Source organism: Trichechus manatus, unplaced genomic scaffold (genome assembly GCF_000243295.1).
Source record: "Trichechus manatus latirostris isolate Lorelei unplaced genomic scaffold, TriManLat1.0 scaffold00050, whole genome shotgun sequence".
Taxonomy (NCBI): Eukaryota; Metazoa; Chordata; class Mammalia; order Sirenia; family Trichechidae; genus Trichechus; species Trichechus manatus.
The window spans coordinates 10,089,285-10,116,462 of NW_004443986.1; the positions used below are offsets into that span (position 1 = coordinate 10,089,285).

The window sequence follows — 27,178 nt, forward strand, 5'->3', positions numbered from 1 at the left end:
CACACTGAAACTTGTCCTTGAACATAGAGTAGCTAAAATGAACAGAAGAGATGATGACGTAAAAGAGCTGAACAGAAAATTTCAAAGAGCAGCTTGAGATGACAAAGTATTATACTAACATGTGCAAAGACCTGGGGTTAGAAAACCAGAAGGGAAGAACATGCTCAGCATTCCTCAAGCTTAAAGAACAAATTCAAGCCTCGAGTTACAATATTGAAGGATTCAGTGGGCATAATGTTGAACAACACAGGAAGCATCAAAAGAAGGAAGGAATACAGAGTCACTGTACCAAAAAGAATTGGTCTATGTTCAAGCATTTCAGAAGGTAGCCCATGATCAAGAACCAATGGTGTTGAAGGAATAAATCCAAGCTGCACTGAAGACATGGGCAAAAAACAAGCCTCCAGGAATTGAAGGAATACCAATTGAGATGTTTCAACAAACACAAGCAACACTGGAAGTGCTCACCTGTGTATGCCAAGAAATTTGGAAGACAGCTACCTGGCCAACTGACTGGAAAAGATCCATATCTGTGCCCAATTCAAAGAAAGGTAATCCAACAGAATGCGGAAATTATCGAACAGTATTCTTAATAATCACACGCAAGTAAAATTTTGCTGAAGATCATTCAAAAACGGTTGCATCCTACTTTAGTGAGTGGCATCTGGGGTCTTAAAAGCTCGCAAGTGCCCATCTAAGATGCATCAATTGGTCCCAACCACTTGGAGTAAAGGAGAATGAAGAAGCACGAAGACACAAAGAAAGTAGTAGCCCAAGAGACAGAAAGGGCCACATAAACCAGAGACTCCATCAGCCTGAGACCAGAAGAACTAGAGGGTGCCCAGCTATCACCAATGATCGCCCTGACAGGGAACACAACAGAGTCCCTGATGGAGCAGGAGAAAGGAGGGGAGCAGAACTCAAATTCTACTAAGACCAGACTTAATGGTCTGACTGAGACTAGAGGAACCCGGGAAAGCATGGCCCCCAGATTCTCTATCAGCCCAGAACTAAAACAATTTCTGAGGTCAACTCTTCAGACAAGTGTTGGACTGGACTATGGGACAGAAAGTGATACTACTGAGGAGTGTACCTCTTAGCTCAAGTAGATACTAGAAACTAAATGGGCAGCTTCTGTCTAGAGGTGAGATGGGAAAGCAGAGACAGTTAGGAGCTGGTTGAATGGACATGGGGAATCAGGGGCGGAAAGGAGGAGTGTGCTGTCACAGTATAGGGAGAAAACTTAGGGTCACATAAAAATGTATGTATAAATTTTTGTATGGGAGACTAACTTGAAACGTAAACTTCATTTAAACTACAACAATAAACAAAAATAAAAATAAAAAAAAACAGGTGCAGCAGTACATCAACAGGGAGCTGCCAGAAATTCAAGCCAGATTCAGAAGAGGACATGGAAGCAGGGCTATCACTGCTGATGTCAGATGGATCCTGGCTGAAAGCAGAGAATACCAGAAAGATGTTTACTTGTGTTTTACTGACTATGCAGAGGAATTCCACTGTGTGGATCATAACAAATTGTGGATAACACTGTGAAGGATGGAAATTCCAGAACACTCAATTGTGCTCATGTACACAGACCAAGAGGTAGTCATTCGAACATAACAAGAGGAAACTGTGGTTTAAAAACAAGAAAGGTGTGCATCAGGGTTGTATCCTTTCACCATACTTATTCAGTCTGTATGCTGAGCAAATAATCCAAGAAATGGACTATATGAAGAAGAATATGGCATCGGGATTGGAGGAAGACTCATTAACAGCCTGTGATATGTAGATGACACAACCTTGCTTGTTGAAAGCAAAGAGGACTTGAAGCACTTATTGATGATGGATTATACCTCAACATAAAACAAAAATCCTCACAACTGGACCAATAAGCAACATCATGATAAACGGAGGAAATAACTGAAGTTGTTAAGGATTTCATTCTACTTGGATCCACAATCAACGCCCATAGAAGCGTCAATCAAGACACCAAACGATGTATTGCACTGGGAAAATCTGCTGCAAAAGACCTTTTTAAAGTGATAAAAGGCAAAGATGTCACTTTGAGGAAGAACTAAGGTGCGCCTGATCCAAACCATGGTATTTTCAATCGCCTCATATACATGCAAAAGCTGGACAATGAATAAGGAAGAGCAAAGAAGAATTGATGTCTCTGAATGATGGTGTTGGAGAAGAATACTGAATATGCCATGGACTGCCAGGAAGAATGAAAAAATCTGTCTTGGAAGAAGTACAGCCACAATGCTCCTTAGAAGCGAGGATGGCAAAACTTCATCTCAAGTACTTTGGACATGTTATCAGGAGGGACCAGCCCCTGGAGTAGGACATCAAGATCACACTTGGTAAGTAGTGGGTCAGTAAGAAAGAGGAAGACCCTCAACAAGATGGATTGACACAGTGGCTGCAACAATGGGCTCAAACACAGCAACAATCATGAGGATGGTGCAGGGCTGGGCAGTATTTTGTTCTGTTGTACAGAGGGTTGCTATGAGTTGGAACTGACTGGACGGCACCTAACAACAACCTAAGTCACTGGTGGAAGGAGACCTGGTGGTGCAGTGGTAAAAGCACTTAGCAACTAACTGAAAGCTCATGGGTTCGAACCTACCAGCAGCTCCGTGGGAGAAAGATGTAGCAGTCTGCTTCTGAAAAAATTACAGCCTTGGAAATCCTATGAGGCAGTTCTACTCTGTTCTACAGGGTCACTGTGAGTCAGAATCAACTTCATGGCATTGGGTTTATTCACTGGTGGAAGGTACCCTGGTGGCACAGTGTTTATGCACTCAGCTGCTAACTGACAGGTCAGGGGTTCAGAGTCGCTAACCACTCCATGCGAGAAAAGACCTAGCAATATGCTCCCGTAAAGATTACAACCTAGGATACCCTACAGAGCAGTGCTACTCTGCCCTGTAGAGTCACTATTAGTTGGAACTGCCACACAGCAACAATAACAACAATTCACTGATGGTAGTACCTGGGTGGTGCAAACTGTTAATGCACTTGGCTGCTAACCAAAAGGTTGGAGGTTTGAGTCCACCCCAAGGCCCCTCAGAAGAAAAGCCTGTTGATCTACTTACAAAAAATCGGCCATTGAAAACACTATGGAGCACACATGGGGTCACCAAGAGTTGGAATCAACTCCATGGCAACTGATTTTATTAGTATCCACTGATGACTCCTCTAGCATCAAAATTTCAGACTCCAATTGTGTATCTCCACATGTCTAAAGACATCTCAAACTTAACCTGTCCAATCTGAACTCACAGTCTCTCTTACTAACCCCCACCCATGCTGCCCTCAGTCTTCCTCATCTCAATTAGGGGAAATGCCATCCTTCCAGTTGCTTGAGTCATAATATGTTTAGGTATCCTGACCCTTCTCTCACTCCCTACACATCCAGTCCGTCTATACTTGCTATTGGCTCTGTCTTCAAAATAGGAGATTCTCACCACTCATTACCACCACCACCATGATAACCCTGGTTCCAGCCACCACTGTCTCTGATCTGGATAATTATAACTGTTTCCTAACCGTTCTCCCTGATTCCAGCCATCCATGGTCTATTCAACACAACAGCCAGAGAGTTCCCTTTCAAAGGTAAATCTAATCAGAACCATCCCTTCTTAAAACCCTTCCATGGCAGGCTGGTACTCCTCTCCCTTCCACTCCCACGTGCCAACATGCAAAGCTTCTCTAACCTCACCTCCTACAGCTCTCCCCTTGCTCCACCTCACCGGCCTCTGGGTTGCCTGGAAAGGCGGTGAGCATGCACTGATCTCATAGCTTGCTGTCCCCCCAGTCCTTCACCTCACACAGCACCTTACTGGAGAGGCCTTTCCTACCATCTATAGGATGGTCAGGAAGTATCCCCATTCCTCTTTACCCTGTTTTATTTGCCTCTGTATCCTTTAACTTGCCTCACATTATATATTTATTTGGTCCCTCTCTTCTCTCTAGATCAGTGCTATCCTACAGAAATATAATGCAAGCCACATATGTAATTTAAAATTTCCCAGTACCTACATTCAAGTAAAACAAAATTGGTGTAATTAATTTTAATCTATTTTATCAAAACTAATATATCTAAAACATTTCAACATGCAACATAAAAAAAGAGATATTCTTTTTTTAAAACTAAGTCTTCTAAATCTAGTGTGTATTTTGCAGTTTTAGCATATCTAAATTCAGATTAACTACATTTCAAATGCTGAAGAGCCACATGGCCAATGGCTGCCCTAGAAGACAGTGCAGTTCTAGACCATAAGCTTCTGTCTCTGAAGCACCTAAAGCAGTAACTGGCATACAGTAGACACTCAATAGATAGTTGCTGAATAAATCATTTAAAAGCTGTTAAGATCTAAGATCAGGGAACACTGATGGTTCAGTGGTAGAATTCTCACCTTCCATTTGGGAGACCCAGGCTCATTCCCAGTCATGCAACTCAAGCACAGACACATCCAGTGTCAGAGGATGCTTGCATGTTGCTATGATGCTGAACAGGTTTCAGCAGAGCTTCCAGACTAAGATGGACTAGGAAGAAAGGCCTAGTGATCTACTTCCAAAACTCAGCTAATGAAAACCCCATGGGCCACAATGGTACAATCTGAAACCAATCACGGGGACGGCACTGGATCAGGCAGTGTTTCGTTCCGTAGTGCATGGGGTCTCCATGAGTCACAGACCAATGTAAGGGCAGCTAACAACATTATCTAAGATCAGAACCAAGCAAAGCAGTACCATTTAAAATTGGAAATACAACAGCGAGCTACCAAGTTTTCTCAAACTAGACAAAATACATAGAATGTAAAAAAGAGTGAAATACTATGGGTCAACTGTTGTAATGTAATTCTTAAAGGAAAAGGAAGAAAAAAAGATAATTATCTAAGATAGGAAGAGTACCTATTCCATGACAGAAGCAGAACTACTTATTTTTTTTTAATTCAACTACATTCATAGGGCAAGGAAAGCTAGCTGAAAAATTTGTCAGAGGCTGGACTCCTCATGGAACATCCTTACAAATACAATGAGTCACCATAAACTTCCAGCCTCAATACATCTAAACTCTCAAAAGAAACTCTGATAAACCAAACCAATCGCTATCGAGTCTATTTCGTCTGACAACGACCCTATAGGATGGAGGAGAACTGCCCCACAGGATTTCCAAGACTGTAATCTTTACAGAAGCAAACCGCACATCTTTCTCCCAAGGAGTGGCCAATGGGTTCAAATCGGATCTTTTGGTTAGCGGCTGTAGCTTTTAACCACTGTACCACCAGGGTTCCAACTTTTTGACAGTGCCCTAAAATCCTAATTAAATATTATTAACATTTTAGGACTAACAAAAGGTACCAAATGCTGTGCATTTCCTTAGGCATGACCTCTAGTCCGCACAAAGAACCTTTGGTTTGAGAAATTTAAAGCCAAACTGTGGATGCCCAAATGCCCAAACTCACTTCACTGTACTCAAGTGCATTTGTCTTAAGCATTCCTTAACTATTTATTCTAAATATTTGATCTTCTATACACCTAAATTTTTCCTCTTTATGATTAGCATTTCCTAAATTTTTATTTTATTTTTCCTCTTCTCACTTGCTTTTCAAACTTTGTGCAAAATTCCTACTGAGGCTAACATGTCACAGAGTTACATAAAACCCTCACTTGCTCTTGCCATCTGTCCCGTTATCATTTAAATATATATTCACAAGTAGTACCAGAATACCGGATGCAGGTAATTTCAGACAACATATTAGTGTAGAGCAGCAATTTTCAAAATGCAGCACAAGGTCCCTCGGGGCCCTTCAGGGGGTCCAAGAAGTCAAAACTATTTTTATAATACTAAGTGGTTAAGAGCTCGGCTGCTAACCAAAAGGTTGGCAGTTCAGATCCACCACCTGCTCCTTGGAAAACCCACGGAGCAGTTCTACTCAGTCCTGTAGGGTCCTACAGGGTCAGAATCAACTTGACAGCAACAGGGTTTTGTTTAAGACAGTAACTGCCTTTTTCATTGATGGTACAAAAGCACTGGTAGGTAAAACTTGCTGGCACTTTAGTACAAATCATGGCAGTAGCACCAAACTCTACTAATTAGTGATCACTGTATTCTTCACTGGTGCTTATAATAAAAAATAAGGCAAGTTTCATTTCAAAGTGTCCTTGATTAAACAGTAAAAATTATTAATGTTATTAAATCTTGACCCTTAAGCACACATCTCTCTGTCATCTGAGGAAAGGGAAGTATTCATAAACAACTTCTGCTGCATATGATGGTTGGAGAACAAGCATGCATGCAGTTGTTTGAGTTGCAAGATGAACCAGCCACTTTCTTCATGGAGCACCATTTTTTACTTGGAAGAACTAAAGACAAAATTATGGTTATTCAAGCTTGAGTATCTGGCAGACATTTTCTCAAAAGGGAATAAATGAGCCTGTCACTTCAAGGAAAATTAACATTATTTGTTGCCAATAACAAAATTCAAGCTTTTAAGTAAAAATTAGAACTCTGGAAAACTTTCATCTGCCACCATGAGCTTTACAGCTCGTTGTAAATGATCCATTCAAAGAGCAAGAGAGACCAGTGGATTTTAATGTGACATAATACAAAATTTTATTGATATGATTTCAGATTCCACACCATAACTAGCCTTTAAAAAAATCACTACTTGTACACTGAAAAATGGGTAAAATGGCAAATTTTATGTTATGTATATTTTATAATAAGATAAAATTTTTAAAAATAACTTCTACTTGTCAAGTTTTGATGTAAGATCAAAGAACACACACAATTATGTGAAAAAGCTATTGGTATATTCCTTCCTTTTCTAACTACTTATCTGTGAGAGGCTGGATTTTCTTCATATATTTCAATCCAACAAGATATTGCAACAGATAGAAAGCAGAATCCAATCATTGTCTACTAGTCTAGACATTAAAGAAATTTGCAAAAAAATAAAACTGTACTTTTCTAATTTTTATTTTTATTTAATTTTTTTTTTATTATTTTATTTTGATAGACATTTTGGTTATTTCCAGTTTTTACTATTAATACTGTTAAAATCTTAACATGTAATAAGTTTATTATAGTTTATTAATTCGTTATAAAAAAAAAAAAAACCCATTGCCGTCAAGTATTTTCCGACTCATAGCGACCCTACAGGACAGAGCAGGAACTGCCCCATAGGGTTTCCAAGGAGCGCCTGGTGGATTCGAACTGCCGACCTTTAGGTTAGCAGACATAGCTCTTAACCATTATGCCACCAGGGTTTCCTTTAATTCGTTTAAAATAACAAATTTAAACATTTCTTGATTGATAATAACGTATATTATCAATAAACAAAAACTCTTTGGGGGGTTGTCAGTTTTTAAGCATAAAGTGGTCCAAGTTTTTTTTTTTTTTTTTTATTGTTGTGCTTTAAGTGAAAGTTTACAATTCAAGTTAGTCTCTCATACAAGTTTATACATACATTGTTATGTGACCCTAGTTGCTCTCCCTATACTGTGACAGCATACTCCTTCTTTCTACCCCGGATTTCCCGTGTCCATTCAACCGGCTCCTGACCCTCTCTGCCTTCTCATCTCGCCTCTGGACAGGAGCTGCCCATTGAGTCTCATGTATCTACTTAAGCTAAGAAGCACACTCTTCACAAGTATCATTTTATGTCCCATAGTCCAGTCTAATATCTGTCTGAAGGGTTGCAAGGTCAAAAAGTTTGAGAACCACTAGAATAAAACATAAAACCAGACCTCCCACTACATTCTACCTTTCTCAATCCGTTCCTCTTTTCAGAGATAACCACTCTGGTGGGTAACCGTCCAGACCTTTTTCTACATTTTGCCATATATACGTACATATGAAAGTAATTTTTTCTCCCAAACACTTAACAGTCTTTTAAGAACCATTCCACAACTTGTTTTAATTTGCTCTTCCTATATCAATTCATATAAATCTATAACATTCTTTATAACTGCTACAAAATATACCATGGTATGTTGTTGTGGTGTGTGGCTGAGTTGATTCCGACTCATAGTGGCCCTATAGGACAAAGTACAACTGCCCGATAGGGTTTCCTAGGCCACAATCTTCATGGGGACAGATTGCTAGGTTTTTTCTCCCATGGAGTAGCTGCTGGATTCAAACTGCCACAGTAAAGTTTGTTAAAATATGGTAATTTTGTTTTGATAGACATTTTGGTTATTTCCAGGTTTTATTATTAATACCGCAAAAAAAAGGCATGTCTTTTTGTCAAGTATTTCTTTAGTTAAACACTAGAAGTGGAATTGCTAGCATGGAGAAAGAAATTAAATATGCCTTAAAGTTATAAATTGCTTGACACTACTTCAAAGTGCTTTTAACTAAAAGGAAGAAAGAGAAGGTTTCAAAAGTCCAGGTCTTTTCAAAAATCTACCTTCTACAGCTTGAAAAAACAGGTACTACAAAGTATTTTAGAAGTCAAGACAAGACCAGGGATTACTCTCTTTGCTTGAAAATATACCAGACAATGGTGCTAGTTCCAGATTATCAGTATAATACTTGTTAAAATGTGACACATGATATAATAAAACCTAAAAGGTGTATCTTCTAATGGACAATTCCTCTGCTTCTTATAAATAAACTGCCATTCCTTGTACAGGCAGTCCCTGAATTAAACGTCAAATTTACATATAACCCGTAGTTATGAACCAACCCCCATCAAGTCTACTATATTAAAAATTCAAGGTACATACAATGGTTTGTAATAACGGGCGCTACTTTGAGACATGCATCAAAACATTATTACTACTGTATTATTATGTTAAAAATGTTTTAGTCTATCTGGAAGCATTTAATTTTTTTATGGAAAAAAAGTACACCATATACTACAGCAAACATTTGACTAACTGACGTTAGATATGAACTCAATTTACGGGCAGGCTTAGTAAAGGAACTCATTCATAATCCGGGTACTGTCTGCCTATATCCTCAAAATTCTAAATAATACTTGCTTTGGAGACCTTCCATAGGCTTTTTCAATTTGGGTGACTGTTATGGATTGAATTGTGTCCCCCAAAAATGTGTGTCAACTTGGCTAGACCTTGACTCCCAGTATTGTGTGGTTGTCTACCATGTCGTGATCTGATGTGACTATCCTGTGTTGTAAATCCTAACCTCTATGATGGTAATGAGGCAGGATTACAAACAATTATGCTAATGAGCCAGGACTCAATCTACAGCATTATGTTGTATCTTGAGTCAATTTCTTTTGAGATATAAAAGAGAATCAAGCAGAGAGGAGAGGGACCTCATACCATCAAGAAAGAAGAGCTGGGAGCTGAGCATGTCCTTTGGATCCACGGTTCCTATGCTGAGAAGCTCCTAGACCAGGGGAAGATTGATGACAAGGACCTTCCCCCAGAGCCAACAAAGACAGAAAGCCTTCCCCTTGAGCTGTGCACTGATTTTGGACTTCCAGCCTTCTAAACTGTGAGAGAATAAATTTGTTTGTTAAAGCCATCCTCTTGTGGTATTTTTGTTACAGCAGCACTAGATACCTAAGACAGTGACTTAATTGTATTTTAAAGGAGCCCTTGTGGTACAATGTGTAAGTGCTTGCCTGCTAACCAAAACGTCAGTGATTCGAACCCACCAGCCACTCTGAGGGAGAAAAGACCTGGTGATCTGCTCCCGTAAAGATTACAGCCTAGGAAACCCTATGGGGCAGTTCCACTGTCACATGGCGTCGCTATGAGTTGGAACTGACTCGGTGGCCCAAACAACAATTCAGATGCCTTTTTACCAAGTCCTGCCTGGTGATCTGGAGCTCTTTTACAATATTACTGATTAAAATTGTGCTTACAGATGGCACAAAACCATGAGGAATGGGTTATCTTCCATGATACATGGTTGAAGGGTATTCATATTTTAAGTTCTAACAGTACTGCCAAATGGCATGCCAAGTCATCTTGGCCAGTCTCTGGCAGTTTGAGTGCCCATTCCTCCACACTCTCATTAACATCGGATATTATCTGTTAATTTTTCCCAATCTGATGGGCAAAAAAAATGCCACAAGAGTGGCCTTTCTCTAATAATTCATAAGATTGGGTATCTCTTCCTATGTATATTGGCTTTTCTGAAGTACTAGTCGTTTTCGTACTATGTTGTCCACTTCTTTTAAATTAACAGTAGTTCTTTTATCTCCTAGTGTATTATTTAAGTATGGTCTCTCTTGTTTAAGATAATTTCACAACTAGAGACATTTCAGAGATCCTAAGACTCACGCATCTAGACATAAAGTACACATATTTTCACTTATTTAACAGGGCATACCCATATTCTACAAAGAGATGTAGAACATTCCTGTGTATCTATACACATGTGAGACATGAACCATGGGATTCTGCAGGAATAGACATGCCCATCCCTTATTTCCAATTGCCACATGGCAATGCACTGGTAAATACACAAACTTACTAATATCAGACAATAATACAACTTAGGTGTCAAATACCCCAAGAAGTCCTTTACAAACATTATCATTTCATTCCCAGCCACCCCGAGCAATAGATTTTATTGACCCCATTTACAGATAAACTCTCAGCTCAGAGAGTTTAATCAGTTTGCCCAAGATCACAGAGCTGACCAAGGATTCCAAGCAAGATGCAACTGGCCCTTCCGACCATTGCCCTGTACTGCTGCCCCTAACTTCGCTCAGTAATACATGCACATAAGTGCCTATCACGCTTTTTCCAAACATTCCTTACGTCATTTGGGATTACTTTAATTTAAAAAATCCAATACCAGGAGCTTTAATCATCATTATTTTTACCTTGCCACAGCTAATCTTAAAAAGTAACACAAGCTCAGTCAACCTTACTATAGAGATTCTAGTCCTAGAATACAATTTACCCTAATCACCCTATCAGAGGGTACCCTAAGAACAGCTTTGAACCTCATGGGAGGTTTGGGGCAACAGTAGTTCCCATGAAGCACTGAAGAGGCAAAAGCAGTTCAATAGGATCTCTGGTGAGCAGATCCCAAAATTATCCTAAATCAAAGAAGCATCAAAGTATTACACAATAATCCCAAATAACCATCTGCTAAATAGCATTAACTAAGCTGGCTGGAGCCCCTGAAATTAAACACATAAAGAATGAGAATAATACAGTCACTCCACCAGAAACACTGGCTGCTCTAGCCACTCCCTCTAGGCTCAGCCTGACCACCATCTCGCCTCACACTTGAGTCTCTCTAATCCCAAACAGCTTGTAGTTTCCACACACACCAGGATATTTCACACTTACATGCCTTGGCTTCTGCTATCCTTCTGCCTTTTCTATCTGTACTGCACATGGTTAGCCTGTGCTTGCCTTCACATCCCTCTGTGAATCTATCCCTGGCCCACACAACCAATACCCAGGCTAAGCCTAATGCCCCTCCTGGTTTCTGGGGCATCCCACATACACCCCACGACATACGGCTGTTACAGCTTCTCTTTACCTGCAGAGAGATTAACCCACATTTAGAATCACTGCCACAGTGAGCCATAGTTACTGATAAAAAAAAAAAAAACAACATCACCCAGGAACTGAAACAGGACAAACTGAAAGCTACTGTACTCCATGTGTTTTTCTTCAAAAAAAGTGTCTTATTCTTTCTAGCCCTGAAGCCTAGCATGAAACCAACTATGAGCATAGGTGCTCAACCTGGGCTTGTTAAACTAAAAATTTATAAGCCATAGTGAATGAATTCACTTCTGAAACTGAAAAAAATGCAGAAATAGTAAACAAAAAAATATGGAAATTAAAATGTTCAACCACACTTTAACTCTTCAAAGGAAAAGAAATTTCACTGTTTTTGCAAAACCCGCTGACTGTTAAAAAGTGGACATTTGGGTATCACTGGGGGAGGGGGGAATGGAGCCCTGGCGGCACAATGGTTAAGAGCTTGGCTGTTAACCAAAAGGTCAGCAGTTCAAATCTACCAGCTGTTCCTTGAAAACCCTATGGAGCAGTTCTACTCTGTCCTACAGGGTCGCTATGAGTTGGAAACGACTCGATGGCAACAGGCTTGGGGAGCAGGGAGGCTGACTCAATCACTTCTCAAACCATTTTAACAACATCACAGGCTCTTCTAAGCTCACCAATCACCACCAGCCCATTTAGGGTGGCAAGCTGAGAAGCACCTTCCTTTTGAAGCTAATTCTTAATCAAATTTGTCCTCAAAATGTGATTTAGTAAGGTTCCCACTACAAGAAACATTAGTTTGAGGTGAGATCTAAGCAATTAACATGCTTGGATGCTAACTAAAAGGTTGGCGGTTCAAGTCTACCCAGAGGCACCTAGGAAGAAAGGCCTGGTGATCTACTTCTAAAAATCTGTCATTGAAAACTCTGTGGAGCACAGTTCTACTCTGATACATATGGGGTTGCCATGAGTCAGAATCGACTCAGTGACAACTGGTACAGGTTAAGTATGGAAAAACACGAAAGCTAGGTATTTGAGCTATGGATTATCAGGGCTTAATTTTAAAGCTTTTGACTAAATTTTATATATATAGAAGCACAAATGAAATGGGGACAGATTTGTCAGAATTAGTGTAACATCCTTGGTACAGAAAGAATAAGGCTATTGCTTGACTAACACAGTCCTCCATACTTAAAAATACAGTTTTTAACCAAACTGTCTCACTGCAAACTTCAATGCAAGAAACTCTCTTTGCTGTCAAATTATGACTAAGCATGTCAATATAAGTAAACTTTAAGTTTTTTTGCAGAGCACTTTCAAATTTAAATGTGCAAGTCCTCTGACATAGCAATTCCCAGTCTAAGAATTTACCTTATATAAATACCCAACCACAGTTCCAATGATATGTGTGTATATATATGTGTGTGTGTGTGTGCATATATATATATATGTGCGTATGTGTGTGTGTATATATATGTGTGTATGTATGCTTGACTGAAAGCACTATGAAAATAATAACGGTTAAATTATTGCACATCCATGCTGAACAACACAGCTGTTGGTTTAAAAAAAAAAGAGAGAGAAACTATTTGTACCTATGCTGAAGATTCTTCAGGATGCAGTATTTAGAAAAAGCACAAAATATAAACATAATTTCACTATTATATTCAAAAATGTTTGTGGATAAATAAAAAAAATTCTGGAAAATAATATACCAAGTTATCACTGGTAACCCCTAAGAAGTAACAGGGGGATAGGGTATATTGGAAAATTAATGTTTTCACATTTTATTTCATGTGCTTTTGAATTAATTTGAATATACAGATATGTAAAAATTCATCAAGCTGTTCACTTGATATTTATACACTATTGTATCTAGGTTATACTTTAATAAAAAAGATAATAGTTGCTAATCGTAAATAAAAACAAAGACATCACCTTCAGATTTCTACTTAAACGAGTTCATATCCTCCAAACAACTAAGATTTTCCATATTTCTGTTATCAACACCAAATCTAACTATGTCCAGCCTTTGTATCTGAATCTCAAGGGGAAAAATACAACAGCTGCCACTGGAGTGATATTGTATTGAAGCTTTACACACATTATTCCACAAGACCCTACGAGGTATCGTTTCCCCTCCACTCTAACCTGCCCAGACCTCAATTTCCTCATCCTTAATTTATCCTGCATTGAATAAACGGAGCTGAGATTCCAATCCAGACCTAAGACCTCACGTTCCACATTCTTCTGGCTATATCCTTTAGCTCAACAAGGACACAAGAGGTAACCTGTCATCAGGACTCCTAATCAAGAGGTTTCAACTCAACTTCTCCCTCCTATAAGTCGGAAATGAGTCGACAGCAATGGGTTTGATTTGGTTTTTTTTTTTGCACTCTCTGCTGGTCCTCAGCAATATCACAAGTTGAAGAGACTTCCTTCTGCAAGCAAGGGTCCTACCAATGTTGCTAACAAGCTGGTACAAACAGGCACGGTGGGCTCCACTCCTGACACCCCTACCTCTTTTGCAAACTAAGAGTACATCCCCAGGACTCACAATCACCCTCCTGAGACAAAGCCACAGTCATCTTCCTCTCCAGGGCTTCTGTCCTACCCTCATCTCTCCTTTGCCCCCCCTCCCTTCTCTGCAAGTCATTTGTATTAAGATAAAGCTGCTAAAAAACACATTAAAGCAAAATAATAAGTAGTCCCATTTTCTTTCTTAAGACAGAATGTCCGAATGTTTTATTTTACAGCAAGCCCCAGATTCCACACTACCTGTACCTGTCTTTTTCCTAAAAGGAAGACAATAAACCAACCCTTCAAAGAAGCCAAACAAGATTTTTGTACTTCAGAGAAGGCAGAAAACAGCACATTTCTGCTCTGACTTGCCAATGCAAACACGATCCGGCTGCTGTGTAAGCTACTTTGAGGATTTGGACAACTTAAATGGGAGGAATGAAGGCAGGGCAGAGTCACAGGATCTGGAAATGGGTCCCGCTAATCACCTGCAGGGCTTTGGGCAAGTCATCTCTTCTCCCAGGGCTTTATGGAGAATCCTGTGGTAGAGCAACTGATACCACTAAAAAAAATCTATTGTGCTATCTCAACTTTATTATTTTCCCTTTCCTATTAGGTGTCTGACATTCTGAAAGTATCATTGTATTGATCAAAGGACTTGAATAGACAAAGGAAAAAAAAGTCTCGGAAGGAGTTATTTAGACCAAGCCAACTGTCTCAAAATCAACTAATCTAACACATCACCTAATTTCGGCAATTGTTGTGGCCATCAAAGACAAGAGTCATAATTTGGGGCAGAATATACTTTACCAAAGACCAGATTTTTAAATATGCAAAAATAAGGGAATTTAGGTACACATTCCAAAAGGTTTCCTATCTTTCTTATCGCGAAAGTTCCAGTAATAAAGTGAAAGGGATGCTTAATTTATGCCAATATCCTAACTAAAATAACACAGTGATTAAACTATTTTAAACCTAGCCATGAAATCCAAAAATGTTTTGGCCAATAATTTCAACCTCTGCTTGTCAGATCAAGTACTTAGACCACCACACAGACTTAGTTGACACTAGTCAGCACTAGATTTAGTCTACACTATTTTGGAACCTAAGACAGCTTCAGAGAACTTCCCCAATACTAACCACGTTATGCTAATTACATTAACGCTTAATGTGAACAAAAAGCAAAATGGGTTGTCTATAGGAAAGTGAGCTCATAGTCACCAGAAGTATGGAAGCAGATGCCAGAGAGTAGGTCAATTGTCAGATGTCACAAACAAGTCTTGTCTGCTGGGCAAGAGAGGCTACTTAACTTAGACTCTTCTATCTCTAGCAGGTTATAAATAAAATGTGCTTGCAGATGTTTCTGGAAAATAAGAAAATGAACCAAAGTCCTAATAAATTAATTCTGGAAGAAAGACTGTATTTCTAATAGATGAATCCTGGAGGAATGGTTGTATTCCAGGCTGCTCCAAAATTGGTAAATCATTCTCCATCTATTTACAGCAGAGCCAGAAGGCTGAAATTTAACACCACCCCCACTCACTCATCTATCTACATCAAACTCTCACAAACACCTTCCTTCTCCATAGGCTTGCTTTCTTATCTCCCAGGAACAGTTCACTTTGCTTGCTTTCCTCACCTCACTGGCCTCCCTGTCTCCATTGCTAGTGGTTCCTCTTCCCTCCAGAGAGCCCCAGGCTCAATCCCTTGGTCATCCTGTCCAATCCCATGGTTTCAAATAGCACAAACTAATGAATCTCCTAATTTTCACCTCCACCTCGTACCTTGCCCTGAGCTCTGGGCTGATATACCCAACCACCTACTCAACTTCTTCATTTAAATTTCTAACAAGTATTAGAAACATAATATGTCAAAAAGCAAAGCTCCTGATATCCATCCAAGAACCTGCTCCTCTCCCAATACTCTCCCTCTTGGTAAATGGCACCAACCTTCACCCAGTTGCTCTGGCCAAAAAACCTGTGGTCATCTGTAACTCTTCTCACACCCCTCCCTCATTTAATCCATCAGCCAATCTCATTGGCTCGTCCTTAAAAATATACAGACTGACCACTTCTCATTATCTACTGTGCAGAAAACAATTTACTTTGCAGGGCTCACTGCTGTCCTTTGAAAGACTTGCTTACGAGATTGGACTCCCTTGCTGGAGCCAGGTAACTTAGATTTTAGATTTCCACCATTAATTGATTAGACTGGTTCATTATGCCTAAACTGTCTGTGCAAACAATATGGTTTATGCTCATTGCCTGCTTTCCTTCTGGGAGTCCAAAATTTGGTATGTGCCAGGTAAGGTGTGCCTATGCGATCAGTTCCCAATAAAAAGCCTGGGCACTGAGGCTCTAATGAGCTTCCCTGGTTGGCAACATCTCACACGTTATCACGACTTATTGCTGGGGGAATTAAGCATGTCTTGTGTGACTCCACTGGGGGAGGACTCTTGGAACCTTGTACCTGGTTTTCCCTGGATTTCATCCCATGTGCTTTTTCCCTTTGCTGATTGTGCCTGGTATCCTTTCACTGTAATAAATCATACCCATGAGGACAACTATATGCTGAGCCCTGTGGGCCCTGCTTGAGAATCATCAAACCTAAAGGTGGTCTTGGGAACCCCCGGCGTACCTCCAAAGCTAACGTCATCATCTCTTGCCTGAATATTACAATGGGGTTTGGCTCCCCATTTCTAGTGCAAAATGCAATTTTCAACTATTTTATGTTTGAAGTATGTCAAAGGCCCTGCCCTTCCTCCCAATGTGTGTGTGTGTATAAGATAAACTAAAACAAGGGGTACAATCAATTCCTCCCTCTCTGTACATGCACAGCACTCTACCACCAATACAAAAAAAAAAAAAAGTTGTTGTTGAGTCAATTCCAATTCATGGTGACCCTATGTGTAGAACTGTTGTTCAATAGGGTTTTCAATGGCTGACTTTTTAGAAGTAGATTGCCAAGGCTTTCTTCTGAGGTGCCTCTGGGTAGACTCGAACCTCCAACCTTTCAGTTAGCAGCTGAGCATGTTAACTGCACCCAGAGACTTCCTACCATCGACAGATGCAGTCTATTTCCACATACCCTCAAATCTCAGCTGGCCTGTGACATGCCCTGGCCAACAGAATGGGGCAGAAAAAAGCCTAGTTTTTTAAGATGTCTAATAGCTTCTGCTTTCTTTTGGGATAGCCAGTCACCATGCTATAAAGAGAGTCAGCTACTACTGGGTGTTGAGCTACCATGTGGGAAAAGGCCACGTGGACAAGCACCAAGGGGCTAGACATACAAGTGAAAACTTCTTGGACCTTTTTGCCCTGTTTAGTGAATAACCCCAAATAACACCATGTGGAACAGAACCAACCACCAAACATACCCACAGAATCATGAGAAAGAATAAGTTGTTGTTTTGAGTCCCTAAGTTTTAGAATACTTTTTGTTTGTTTTTATTGTAGTATAAATATATATAACAAAACATTTGTCATTTGAACATTTTTCACATGTACAATTCAGTGACATTAATTACAATAATCATATTGTGCAACCATCATCGCTACTGGAGTGGTTTGTTATGCAACAAAGACAGATAACTGAAACACCCTGACTTCAATGAAATCAATTCTGAACAACTAAGTGATAAGCCACATATTCTAAGGACTTAGATGTCTTTCACCTTATAGTTCCACTCATTCCTCAAAGAATACTTCTACAATAATTTCAAACTCTTTCCTAATCAAATTAAATGGTCTCAGGATCGTTCTCTAAACTATGTACAGTTTATGTACTATGTATTCCACTTCAGGGCAATAAATTTCACATATTTCATTAATATTTATAACTATGCTTATTTACCAATACTGAGCACTTGCCAAACAGCAATTTCAGACCATGATAAATTACACCTTCCATTCTGTAAGAGCACTGAAAACTACTACTTGCTACCAGCCTTTCAGCAAAACCCTGATAGTCCAACCCAATTTGGAAACATCAGACTTACCAGGCAGAGATCCTAAATAGGAATACCAATCCTACCCGTTGGTCACTGCTACCACACTGCCACCTCCTGTCCCATGACTCCGAAAGCTTGAATCAGAGGAACAGTCGATAAAGGAACTCAGCTAAGAATAGCACAGTTAACCATCTCGTCTTTCTGCCTCTCTTCTTCCTCCCAGCTCAAACCAACTGCCAGAGTTACTGAATGGATAATTCATGCCTCTCAAAAATTAGTTACTGCTAGAGAAGTTACTGCTTGAATGCACTAAGGACAACTACAATGGAGTCGCTTCAAACACAGGAAGGTGGCTCAACAGGTTCACTTTAATACAAAATCTCAGTCCTATAATGATACATTAAGTGCAATGGTATGGCTCATGAAAGGATTTCAAAGCATGGCAAAGATCATTTCCCTTCTGCTGACTGCCCAATAGAGGTACATGTGCAAAAGTAACTGAACTACCATACTACAGAAAAAAAATTCAAGTTTCTTAAAGGGAAAACCCCATATTTCTAACTCCAAAAGATATTTTTAATCGCTAGTTGATAGTCCATTTGTTTCAACCAGAATGGCAAAACCTCAGAACAAAACATGTCCCTTGTAGTTCATTATAATGGAATTTGGACTGAACAGGGAAGGTAAATGGTCACACAAATCAACAGGAAAGCCAGAAACAGAAGCCAAGATTCTCAATTCCCACTGGCTTTTGCTCCAGGCACATGTCATGTTCCTGTAACATCTTCCTCTCTGTTACTGTGGGCAGCCACACAATAGAAGCTACTTAACATTAGATTTTTTTATTTTTAAATAAGGCCAAAGTAAAAAAAAAATCTTTAAATATGCCTCTGGCAGTATTGAGAAAACGATATGAAATCAAGAAAAAATTACATGGCTACAACCATGTAAGCAGTCATGCGTTACTGATCTTAAACTGAGCACTCCACAGATAACCCTGCTTATAATTCTTTACCAGCCATGAAAGTTTCCAAACGTTCAGAACCTCAAGTCTGTGTGTGAGAAATCTCCCCAACTCACAAGATTCACCTGTATCACAGCGATGAGAAAGGAGCAGCACAGCCACTCATACCTGTGCTGATCAGAATTAAAAACAGCCTTTGTTGTCCCAAGACTTTAAAAGTCTGCCCAGCCTTGGAGAGGGTCATATGTCCTGGCTAACGGGCACATTGCTGGTCATGGCTACCATCCTATTCTATAAACAGCTATTAAAATGCAACACTAGCCTTTAAATAAACCCCAAACCAAATCCACTGCCATCAAGTCAAAAGATTCCAACTCATAGCAGCCCTACAGGACAGAGAAGAACTGCCCCACAGGGTTTCCAAGGCTATAAATCTTTAGGGAGGCAGACTGCCACGTTTCTCCTGCGGAGCCACTGGTGGGTTCGAAGCGGCTGATCTTTCGGTTAGCAGCTGAGCGCTTAACCACTGTGCGACCAGGGCACCTTTTAGCCTTTAAATAGCCACTTAAAATAAGATACATTTAAAACCCCAGTGACTCTTATACATGCTCCATCTGTGCAACTTACATATTAAATATGGAAATTAAGTTGTTCTTTTTTTTTTTTAATAGGAAACAAAAAACAAGGACATTTGGCTTATGCACCACAGTCTGTTTTAAAGGATCCTTCATGAAAAAAAAAATTAATGACTATAATGACCTACTTTTTCTCCTTCATTCAAATATATTTTTGGCTACATATAATCCTAATCAAGTCTCACAGCTAAATCTTGAGGAAGTTTAAGCAAAAATGGCTAAGCTGAAAAAGAAAACTTAAACAAAATATAAAAAATTATTTTCATACTTTAAAAAAGCCATGGAGAATGAACTAAAACCACCATCCTCTCAGTTCCGCAACATCAGCAACTTTCTGGTTCCCTCTCCCATGCCCAACAGCCCACAACATAACAAAGACATCAGTGCTATTTACATAATCACACATGGGCACATACAAGGCCCCATAAGGTATCAGAGGCTCCTCCAATCAAACTCAGCTAGTCTTTCAAAGTCACAACTATTTCCACACCTACTCTTACCCCTAAACGGGAATTTTTTTTTAAGCCTATACCTCAGACTGAAGCAAAGTCTTCATATGCAGCATCTTTACCATTTAGAACAGAAAGTGCAACTCTGTCAAGATATCCAGCGCAATCTTCTCTTCATTTCGCATGCAAGGGACTTCAACCTCTGTAGAGTACTGCTATAATCTTCCCCCAACTGAGGGGTATCTGAATGCAGAAAAGCAACATTCCTTCCACATTCCCTCGAGACTTGGGTAATCAGGAGCCAAGCTTGGTCAGAACCAAACCCAACAATGCCCCTTCCTGAGAGGGTCCCTGCCCAGGTTAGCTCACAGTTCAGAGCTAGACCAGCCTGCCATACATCCAATCACCTTCTGGGACTGCTCCCCTGTTTAGCTGCTGCAAGCCCATTCATCCATCTCGGAATGCTGCCATAAGCATTCTCCAGCACCCAGTTCCCAGCATGCCTTGCACAGCAGGTATAAAGGTCACTGCTGCACATGTGGGTGTGCCCGCCTCAGACTCAGATGCCCACATGACGATGGGATGGAATGCAATGACTGCTAAATATAAAGAAATCCACACCGAAGTCCAGCAGGCCCACTTGGCAAGGATTGTCTGCAGCATTCAACTCACTGTTACGGTCACCCTCCCCAGTCCCACCTCTTGACCCTCCCATAGGTGCTGGGCATGTGTCCCAGAGCCTAAACTGACAGTGGAACAGTCCAGATAAGAGAAATTGCATCACAATTCCCAGGTTCAGTTAAAACAAAATTTTAACATGGATTTCCATTAAGTTTTCCCAGGCAAAGAAAGATGGCTCTACTTTTGTTTTAAACCATTTCAACAGCAGCAAACAATTTACTTGGCTGTTCTCTCAAATCGATAAAAAGTTGTCTCCAATGTACTCACCTCTGTTTACTTTGCTAATAAGACATAACTACTCATCATTTAAAATCCTGAGTATCTTAACGCTAGCAAAACTCAGCTAGAAAATCTTCATCTATATTGTCAATAAATTGAAGAAGCTTCCATTGATAAACACTTAACTGCCACTGATAATATTTCATCTTATGTGCTTTCCTAAAGAGGACCTCCTGTTGATTATAAGCAACAAAAAACTTTATTTTTAGGCTGGGCACAAGCCATTAACAATAAAAAGGCAGGTGTTACCAGATGTTTTAAAACTAATTCCCTACACATGGGGAGAAATTCATACCACTTGGAGAAGCAGAAGGGCAAGATAAAGTAATCTACACTAACACATAGATCAATGAATTATATCTGAAAAACTATGATATCTATCTTTAAATTTAGAAAATCAATGCCAGTCTTCAATACAACCACTTGTAGTCTCTCGTTTTCTACTCAACATTTAAAGAAGATTAAGGTACGCTTGCTAAACAGGAAACCAATTAGAATTTGCAGAATGTGAATATATTTTTTTTACTAGGTAACCACTTCATAGACCATGCTTTTAAACTCCGTTTTAGGAAGATACGACGTCTCCCTCAATTTTTCAATTCCTGTTAAACTGAGATCAATTTAGACAGTTTTCAGTATCCATTCTATTATTTTATAAGCTTTTTAAAAAGAATTACATGTTATTACATGAGATAACTTAAACTCTCCCAAAATCCCCAGCAAGAACTTAATCTTTCAGGTCACATGAATCCCTTTACAATTATCCTAATGAAAATTAAGTACATGAACAAGAGAAATAAACAAAAATCCAAACTAGCTCTCCACCAAAAACATGATTTGTGAAAACGCTTTACCTCTATAATAGCTCACTACCTAGAAACAGAGGTACACAGATGACACGTGTAGCCATCTATCTCTGCAAGTCGCCAGGGAAATGTATAGCAAACCCTTCCTATCCTGCAGCACACAGAGCCTTACCATCAATGCCTAACCAGATACACACAGACCTGCTTTAAATTAACTTAGAGTTTATTGTTTGGCCCTGGGAGTGGGGGAGGGGAGGGGAAAGGCAGTAACCCTAACCCCACCTCACAAAACCTAGGAAGGCACAGGCCACCCCAGGCCACTGGGAGGGAGCAATGCCTTTCCAGTTAGTTACAGAGCCCAGACAGTCTGCTGCTCTGGAGAAAGGAGCCATTACTCCAAAACACTCTAGAGGCTAAAACAGTCTCCAAAATATCCTGTCAAGTGACACTACACATGCTCTCGGAGAAGAGAAATCCTCCTGCTTTTAGGCAGCACAAATCATCAGTGTTCATGATTTCTTGGTGGTGGATTTGTAAACAAAAATGTCTTTCAAAAAAAAGGGAGCGGAGACAAAGGCGATGTTTGCAGAAACCTGTGTTAACTTTGGAGTGACTGGAAGGCGCTCCTAGGGTGAAGGCCAGGCGTTCACTCACGTGTTCCAATCCCAGCTGGTGAGCTCACAGGGTAAAAGCAAATTCCTCTCCTCTCATATGTGCCGACGGCCTCGCAGACTCATCGTCGCCAACTTGGCCAGAGAAGAGCGGGCGTACCACACCCTAGCGTTTCTGCGGCTGCTTTCGCCTACCCGGTACCTACAGGTATCGGGTCATCCATTGCTTGCTAAATCCCGCAGATTCCCAAAACACTCCTCCTTGAGACTTTCATCTCCAGTTGCAGCAACTTGACCTGCTCTGCCGGAGAGCATTTAGCTATGAGAGCTTCCTTGAGAGACAGCAATATTCAAAAACAACCTAGTTGCTGGGGCACAGACAACCCCTCTTTTCCTTCGCAGCATTCCACACACAGAGCTGCCATGAACTTAAATGCAAAGGGAAAAGACGAGAAACGCCAAGCCACACAGTAGCCCGATAAGCACAGAACGAAAAGAAATTGTTATCAGCTGTGCAGCAAAGGAGTCTTTTCTTTCAATGGATCGGTGAGAAAAAAAATCAATAAACTCACCTTTGCCTTTTTGGGACCGAATGCTCAACTTCTATGAGTTTCCCGTGCAGTTCCACTTTACCTGTGGGCACACAAGAGATGGGAGACATTTGACTGGGTTCAGCGGCTCTCCTGGCCCAAAGAACCCTCAACAGCCTAAGCAGCAACAGAAGTGGCCTTCTGAGAGCCCGAAAGGCCCCCAAGCCCCGGACGCGGCTCAAGGCCGAGAGGGAACCGGACATCACGCAAGGGGAAAGCTGACCTCGGCTGTGTGTGTGTTTAGTTTACAGACTGGTGGGAAGGGGGATCAATTGGCAGGCCCACTATTTCAGTAACATTCCACCCCCTCCCCACAATCCTCCCCTGGCCACTCAAGGGTCACCCAACGACACAACACCCGCAAAATGGACGCGGCCCTCCTCCCTGGACACTCCCATAGGACAAACGGGGGTTGGAGGGCGCTACATTAGCTTTTTTCAAGAGGGGGCGCACGGGCCTTTCACCCGTTTGAAGCCGAGGCCCGCCGGGAACACTTAGCGGTGGGGTTGGAAGGGACAGGGAATAGCGGGAAAAGGTCGGGAGCACCACCGGGTAGAAGAAAGAGCGATCGCCCAGAGTTGCATCTCAGCCCAGACTGAACATCGCGCGAAGGTCGGCGCGACGCCCACAACCGGACTGAGTTGATAAAGGGGACATCGAAAGGCACTGGGTTTGCAGAGGCACCCCCGCGCAGGTTCCCCGTTGGGCGTCCCGGCCCAAGACCGCCGCCCCGCCACGCACCGTCTCCTGCCCTCGCCAAGCGCGACTCGCGCGCCGCCAGTCCAGAGGCCGCAGCCGGGTCTCCCTCGCCGGCTACAACCGGCCGCGCCCGCCCACCTGCCCCTCACGCTGGTCGGGCAGAGTGCGGTTGAAAATGAAAGCCAGGTCGCAGTCGCCCCCCTCCCGCAGGGTCGAGAGGAAGCGCGGGGCCGCCAGTGCAAGGCACCAGCCCGCGGCCTCACTCGGCTGAGAGGTCCAAGCCCCCTTCCTTTCTCACACTGCCGGGGTCTGGGTGCCGGCAGCGAACCCAGCGCCATAAATAACGAACAGAGAAAGGAAGGCGAAGCAGGCATTCGCACTCGGCCCCCCAGGCCCGGTATGTGGAAGCCGAGAGAAAGCGCTTGGGCCCGGGCTGGGCGCGGTGGCAGCGCTGATGGGGGTCCAGTGAGGACAACCGCGCCCCCCACCCCCGCGCACAGGCTCCGCAGCCGACCCTCGCGCCCCTCCTAGCCCTGGCCCTGGCTTTATTGACAGCGGGTCCACCTTCGCCAGGCAAACCCCGGTGGGGGGGAGGGGTGACGGGGGAGCGGAGTTAGAGCCAAATCTGAGAGCACCCCGACCCCACGCGAGTGGGCGCTCAGGCCTCACACCCTCCGCCGGCTTCTCGCCGGGCCTGGGGCCCCGCGCGGACGCCCCGGCGGCAGCCGCGGGCCTGACTCCGGGCACCCGACCTCGGCGGGCCCGGGCTGGCGGCGCAGAGCTGGGACAGGCGCCAGGCCGGGGCCCACCTGAAAGCGTCTCGATGGCCTTAAGGGCCCAGCTCTCGTCCGGGCAGTCCACGAACGCGTAGCCGGTCTTCACCAGGAAGGGTCCCGACACCGGGATCTTGGCGTCCTTGAAGATACTTTCTAGGTCCGAAGGAACGGCGTTCTCGTTGAGGTTTCCGATATACAGTTTGTTCATTGTGAAGATTGGTTGTTTTAAAAAACTAATAAGAGAAAAACGAAAAAATTAAAACCACCCACAATGATGGATGGATCCGGCGGTTTTGTTCCCCTCGTCTTTTCGCCTTTAAAATGCACAAACCCAGTAAAAAACAAGGGCGAGAACGGGGAGGGAAAAATCAGATCTGAGGGTTGTTGCTTCTCCTTTTCCAGATATAAAAAAAGAAAAAGAAAAGAAAAAGCCTTGCTACAACCCAGACGCATGAACGAGTCTTCCTACTCTGAAGAGGAGGCGGGATTAGGAAGAGAAAGGAGGAGGAGAAGGGGAAAAAAAAAAAAAAAAAAACTACTTTTTGTCTCTTCCTCCCCAACCCCTTTGGCATCGGCCAGCGGACTGTGAAAATATCACACTACGTGAGGGCAGGCACCGCCTCCCCATAAAAAGCCCAGAAGGGTGACTGGCAGGAGCTAGGGGAGAAGGGGAGGAGGGAGGAAGGCGCAGGAGGCGGAAAAAATCCGCTCCGAGTGTCCGGCTTTTTGAATGAGCCACGTGTTCAAACTACAAATCAACGTCTCACGTGAGGAATCCCAGCGCCTCAATTAGAGTGGGTTTCGGAGGGTGGGGGGGAAGGAGCGAGCTGGAGGAAGAAGAGGGGGAGGGGAAACGAGATTAGGCGGGGGACTCTGAGGAGGGAGAGGAGGAAAAATGCTAAAGGATCCGCAGCCGGGCGCCGAGCTGCGCGAGGAGCTGATTGTCACAAGAGTTTAGAAAGGGTTATCTGGTCGGGGCGGTTCCTGGGGGGCGGGGGTTGGAATGTTGATTTTTTTTTTTTTTTAATGAGTGAAAGTGTGGGAGTGCTAACTAGGCGATTCCTCAACTCTAGCTCCCGAAGTTTTAATCATTCTATTTTTAAAAATAGGTGATTAACAAAACCAGAGTCGGAATCCTGAACTAGCCTTGTGGCTTTGATGACATTATAAGTGTAACCTCGACAAAGCCGCGAGCACGTTTCCAGGGCTGGCAGGGGCGGAAACGCAGAGAGGGGGTGAGGTGGGTGCAGGCGGGAGAGACGGCAGAAGCGCCCCATCCTCTTCATCCTTCCTGGGCCCGGGGAAACGCGGGCGCCGGTCCTCAGGCTCCCAGGGCCGGAGCAATGGGGGATGGGAGCCCGCGACGTCCTGGGCGGGTATCTGGGCGACACCTCCTCCGCCTCCGCCCCCGCCCCCGCCTGCGCTCGCAGTGGCTCTCGGCTTCGCGTTTGCCATTGGTTGCGCGCTTCAGAAAAGGCTCAGGGATAAATGAGGCCGGGGGCGGGCGCAGCCACCGGTGGGGGAGGGGGAAAGGAGGGCGGAGGTTTCTGGCGTGGGGATGGGGCCGTCGGGGGCCTTGGAGGCCGGAGGAGAAGAAGTCAAAGTGGGAAAAGTCGGTCCTTAAAGGGAAACTCTCTCTTCCTGTAGTTTCTAGAGGGGGAGGAGTAGGTAGGGCGGCACTTTTCTTTAAATAATTTTAGTTGTCGAACTTGAGACTCTTCAAACCGGAAGACCGCTCTGCGTTACCCCTAGGTGGTAATCGCACTTGCAAAATTGTCCGAGTCTCTTTCTGCCAGCGTTTGGCCATGAGAAGCATTCATAATTTTCCATGTGTGTTAGGAGTGCAAAGGTGGGTCTGTGGGGGAGGGTCTGGGCACAGTGGAGCCTTCAAGGCCGACGAAACATGGACTGGAGAAGAGGAATACGGAAACAAGGCAGTGCTGGGGTGCTTGTGGAAATCTCGAAGTGTCCTTTAATGATTGTGTCTTCCACTCAAAGGCTTCATTTATACCAGATACTTGTGGTATATTTTTAACAGGTATTCCATGGGAAAGACATGTTAATTTTTTTAAGTGAATGAAATTGTCTATAGCATAGAAATATAAACAAATTTTATGACTTGGTTATCTTATCGGTAGACAAAAATGTATTGTGTAGTAGAGAAAATAATGTGATTTACACTGGAAACATCTTAAACAATTACAGCTGATGCAGTTTGTTTCTTTGTCAAAACCGTGTTATTCAACGCTATGTAATTTCCAGGGTTAGAAGATGAATGGCAGATTATAAAAAAACAAACAGGAATATATTGCATGAAGTATAGAGTATTTACGTTTTGTCTTTTAAAAGGAACTTATTTCATAAGTTTGTCTTGTTTAGTAACCGGAAGGTGTCTGATCATCCATTTTAAATGCAACTGTTCTAACAGGTTTTTCTTTCCTGCCAAGCAAATACAACTTTTTAAATGTAAACTCACATCCACAATACTTTCATTTTATTTAATGAAATGCTTTTACTTTATGAGATGGGGGACAAACATGTAACAGTGTTTAGAACTATATTATGAGCCCTATCTTGAAAGAACATTTTTGTGGTGAAATTTCTCCTTTTCAAGTTTATGGCTAGGTTTAACTTTTTAAAAGAACTTTTTTTTTCCTCTCCCTTTTTGTATTGTTTTAGAAGAACCATGGTTCTAAAAAAGAAAAAAAAAATGTATTCTTCCTTGTGACTTTTTTAGCATGCAAATGTAAATATCAAAA

At 42.2% G+C, this 27,178-nt stretch overlaps 1 protein-coding gene across 4 annotated transcripts in view; it reads right to left on the reverse strand.

Moving 5' to 3' along the window:
- Window positions 1-24,893, reverse strand: part of IGF2BP3 (insulin like growth factor 2 mRNA binding protein 3) — a 140,559-nt gene extending 115,666 nt beyond the window's left edge. For 3 of the 4 annotated variants that reach the window (XM_023732325.1, XM_023732324.1, XM_004377451.2), the window contains exons 1-2: window positions 24,453-24,893; window positions 22,927-22,987 (exon numbers count right to left, since the gene is read on the reverse strand). In XM_023732325.1, the coding sequence (XP_023588093.1) occupies window positions 22,927-22,987; window positions 24,453-24,627 (236 nt within the window). In that variant the 5' untranslated portion in view covers window positions 24,628-24,893. The remainder of the gene's footprint in view (window positions 1-22,926; window positions 22,988-24,452) is intronic. The other variant, XM_023732326.1, reaches the window with a different exon arrangement.
- Window positions 24,894-27,178: the final 2,285 nt, after the last annotated feature.